At 40.0% G+C, this 4,445-nt stretch overlaps 1 protein-coding gene across 2 annotated transcripts in view; it reads right to left on the reverse strand.

Moving 5' to 3' along the window:
* Positions 1–2,772: 2,772 nt before the first annotated feature.
* ORC1 (origin recognition complex subunit 1) overlaps positions 2,773–4,445 on the reverse strand; it is a 35,936-nt gene continuing 34,263 nt past the window's right edge. For both annotated transcript variants that reach the window (XM_077779675.1, XM_077779676.1), the window contains one exon: positions 2,773–3,113. In XM_077779675.1, the coding sequence (XP_077635801.1) occupies positions 2,922–3,113 (192 nt within the window). In that variant the 3' untranslated portion in view covers positions 2,773–2,921. The remainder of the gene's footprint in view (positions 3,114–4,445) is intronic.

The following is a 4,445-nucleotide window of genomic DNA, read 5'->3' on the forward strand; positions in this document are numbered from 1 at the left end:
CCTCACACGTGACTCCGTGGCCCGTAAGGCGCGCATTACGCATGCGCAACACGAGGTGGGCGTGACGAAGCAACAGGTGACTCCAAGGGCGAGGTTTTTCAGCGCGCAGGCGCCTTCGGGCAGGTAGTGGGAGGATCGCGGTCGTTGGTAGGTTTGGGGTTGTGCTGCTGCTTGCGCAAATCAAGTAGGGTCGCCCCCTGTCGTCGCATTTACAAGTTCTCGGCTATGCTTCCCCCGCTACTCGCAGTGTGAAGCCCCTGGGCGCACCCTCGCCAGACCTATATCGCCTCACTCCCTCGCCCCGCCCCAGTCTGAGTGGGGGCGGGGCTTGCCACCTTCGTCGGTGTTGTCTTTGTAATTGAGTCTCTTCGAGAAATGGAAATAGGGTTCACCATTTGTTTAACCGTTCAGCACCTGAATGTACATTTTCCAGTCGGAAGGTGGGTTGAACACCTAAAACAGGCAGCGTTCATTGCATCTTTTCATTAAGTCCTTCAGACAGTTTAAAACCAAGATAACTCCTATAACCAGCAGGGCGATGAAATGGCGGGTGGATGGGGCGTAAAAGAATCTTCATCTTAAAACCTTGCGATGCGCTTCTGCCTAAATCCTATACTTTTAAACTGTTACTCTTTTGCGGTTTCTAGTTAGCTGTTTCAAAAATCTTCCAGTTTTCTCGGACAAAGGGGCTTTTCCATCTCTTTACTGCTTTTGGGTGATTTTCCAGAGACCACCTTTACCATTTTAAAATTGAAGTTTCAAAAATAAAATTAAAAGTTGAAGTTTTACTCTCTCTCATATTTCTTCTCACTAAAAGTTTTAAAACGAAATATTTAATATGTACACAGATCTACAATATTTGAATGCAAAAGCATAAAGTTCTCCCAAGTTCTCTCCAGTGATAGGTACTCAATACATAGTTCCTATTTTTTGTGTAAATTGACATAAATACGTGGGTGCCTACCACAATTTAAGGGGAAAAAAAGCACAATACAATTGAAAGCACCTGTACATCTCTCATGTTGCGACCCTTCCCCAAAGAGATACCTACTCTCCTGAATTTGGTACTTATTGTTTCTACTAGGTACACATCCTCAAGCCATCCATAGTATTTTTTTCCGCAAGCTTTAACACTGTTATCATTAGTACCGCTACATATATTCTTCAACCTCTTTCCTACTCAATTCTATCAGTTTCAGCCACATCAATACTTCTCTATATAGTTTTTTAACTTCTCTATATACTTCACAGTATGAAAACAATTTACCAATGGCTTTCCATTACAGTGCAATGAATATTTTTTTTTTATGGTTATTTATTTTTGAGAGGCAGAGAGTGAGAGGCAGGGGCAGAGAGACACAGAATCTGAGCCGGTCACAGGCCTGGAACCCACAAACTGCAAGATCATGACCTGAGTCAGTCTGACGCGCTTAACCGACTGAGCGACCCAGGCGCCCCTGCTACAAACATTCTTGTACACAACTCCTGAGGTACACATGTTTCTTTAGGGTACAGGCCTAGGAGTGGGATTGCTGGCTCATAGGATTTCTGCATTTTCCAGATTAAGTATTACCAAATTATCTCCAAGGTAGTTTCAATCTATATTACCATCAGAGGGGCATTTGGGTTCCAGTTGTTGCCTATTGTCCTGGAAAGCTTTTCAAACACATGTGAAAGTGTTTTGGCTTGCAAGCCTCATTTACTATGTTGCCATTTTGTTGGTCATTCAGGTTTCTTTGTAGATGACTCATTTTTCCTTTTTACTATGTAATCCTTCATTTTGATACTGATCCTCCATTATATGCAGTTATAAATATATGTGCATATATATATTTTCTGAATTATGAGATTTATAGATATTGTATTTCACTAATATTTCATCATAATTCTAAGAACAAGGGCATTCTCCTACATAACCACACTATTTGCCACTCACAAAGTTTAACATTTACATAATACTTACATATAGTCCATAATTATGTTAATTATATCTCTTAAATCTAGACTCAGTCAAGTTTCACACAGTGCATTTAGCTATGTCTCATTTCCCTATTCTATGGTTTTTTGGTCTTGGGATATTGCTCTTTTTGAAGAGGAACAGTTGCTTTGCATAATATTTTCGCCTCGATTTTGATTTATCTGATAATTTTCTCATCAGTAGATTTGGGTCAAACCTTCCTGGCATGATTATTACATCATAGGGAGGCTTTAGATGTCTGTTTCATTGTTGGTTGGAAATATGAGAATTGCAAAGTTACACAAAAAATCCTGCCAAGACTTTGACTGAAATAGATTTGTATTTAGAGATTAATTACATCTCTTTATTACATATACTTCTTGATACCTTGTATTTTCTGTGCCTTCTATGTTTTTTATTTAAAGATTTGTTTTTATGATAAATAAATTTTAAAGATCATATTTTCTAGCTATTTGTTGGTAGGGATTGTCACTGATACTATTTCTAGCAGTAAAGTTTGTTGTATCACATTGTTCAAAAGTTACAGTAAGTCTTCCTCTAACCCTGACTGTAGCCATCTAGTTCTTTCTCAGAGGGAACCAATGTAACCAATTTCTTACATATTCTCCCCCAACTATTTTAAACAGATACATATTTTGTATATACATATTTATACATAATTATGTGTGTATACCATGTTGCCATTAGGTAAATGGCAGGGCCACTAACGAATAATCACAAAGAGGGCTTATAGTAGGAAGGATGGTTTGGTTTTATAATCTGATGTTTGTAATGACTACAAACTTCTCAAAAACTCTAGAAAAAGTAAGTTATTTAATGTAAAATTCCAAAATACATGACAGCCATTTCCATTCAGGATACTTTGCTACAATTCGATGTGCTTAGAAAAAGGAAATCAAGCTTTTTGCAAACAGCTGATCACAGTCTTTTCTTGTAGAGCCCTTCACTCCTTTAGTGCGTATAGTACATCATCCTGGCTGACATTGAGCCGCACACGAAGGAGCAGGTCATTCCTGCTGGACTCCACAAGGAGGAGGCGACAAGAGCCCAGATGAGAGCACACTGCCATTGTCTCTGACATGGTAGGGTACGGGAGTCCCTCCATTCTGCACAGTGCCACGTGTTGAGTATACACCTAGAAACAAGAAGCAAATCTGAGGTCAGATACCAGAAAGCTTAAGAGGAAAGGTAGTCCTGATTCTGTACCTGATCACTTATTTCTTCTTTTAGGAAAGTGAGATACTTCTTGTCCAGGATACTCAGTACCCTGAAGGCATCAAGAGGTGCCCCAACGGGGCACAAATTTAGGGGCAAAATGCTATTCTGGCTTTGGAATCAGAGAAGGTCTGAATCTTGGTTCTACCAGTCACCTAAATATGCAACCCTGGGCAAGTGATTTCACTTTTGGAGCTTCAGTTTTATCTGTTAAATATACTGCCGCATCCTTCACGTGTTAACGGATATAAAATATCTAGTAATCGTCACTCATACAAACAATCCTAGTCTCCAGAGAGAACTGAGAGTTCGAATTGAGATTTTCATCATTCAGGTTAAATTTTGTTACAAGGGCATTTTCCTTAGCAGATAATAGCGCACAGGTGCTAAAGCATGACCTCTGAAAAGCAGAAAGGCCCAGGAAGAATTCTGCACAATAAAGAGAGGCAGGAAGATAATGGGAAACATAGATTCCTAAAGTGTCCCAGTGGGCCAGGCAAGCCTGAAGCACTCCTGGTCACTCTCTATTCTATTTATAAATCACCCAACCCCCACTCCCGCCCAGGCTGGGAGCTTCTCAGGAGCAGGGATATTGACCAATTCAGCTCAGGGTTCCTGGATCACATCACAGTACTGACATACTGCAGATGTTCAGGAAATGTTTACAAACTAAAATGAAAGCCGCTCTCTCTGGAAGAGCTGTCTCAGGCTCTAGAAGAACAATAATGGGCAAACATAACCAACACCTAAATGTTTAAAACAGAATTTAAAGTGTTCGCTTCGGCAGCACATATACTAAAACAGAATTTAAAGAAGAAAATGTGAAAGGAAGTAAAGAAATAGCTGGAAGGAAAATGTTTTCCTGACCTCTTCATTTGTATGTATGTCTAAAATATAGTGACACACACACACTCCCAGGTACACACTCAAACACCTTCAATAATATTTTAAGGCAGCCCATTACCTATGGACACTAGTTTTCAACAGACTTCTAAGGCACACGCCCTAGTGAGTCCTTTTACTTGATATAATTGGAACTATGCTCAAAGAATGTTCGGACTGATATTTCTAATTTGTTTTTAAAATGGGTCATTCTGGGGCATCTGGGTGGCTCACTCGGTTAAGTGTCAGACTTTTGATTTGGCTCAGGTCATGATCTCATGGTTCATGAGATCGAGCACTGCATATGGCTCTGGAAAATGGGATTTTCCATTAAATTAAGATTCTCTCTCTCCCTCTCTTTGCCGCCCTC

This window comes from Crocuta crocuta, unplaced genomic scaffold (genome assembly GCF_008692635.1).
Source record: "Crocuta crocuta isolate KB4526 unplaced genomic scaffold, BGI_CrCroc_1.0 scaffold168, whole genome shotgun sequence".
Taxonomy (NCBI): domain Eukaryota; kingdom Metazoa; phylum Chordata; class Mammalia; order Carnivora; family Hyaenidae; genus Crocuta; species Crocuta crocuta.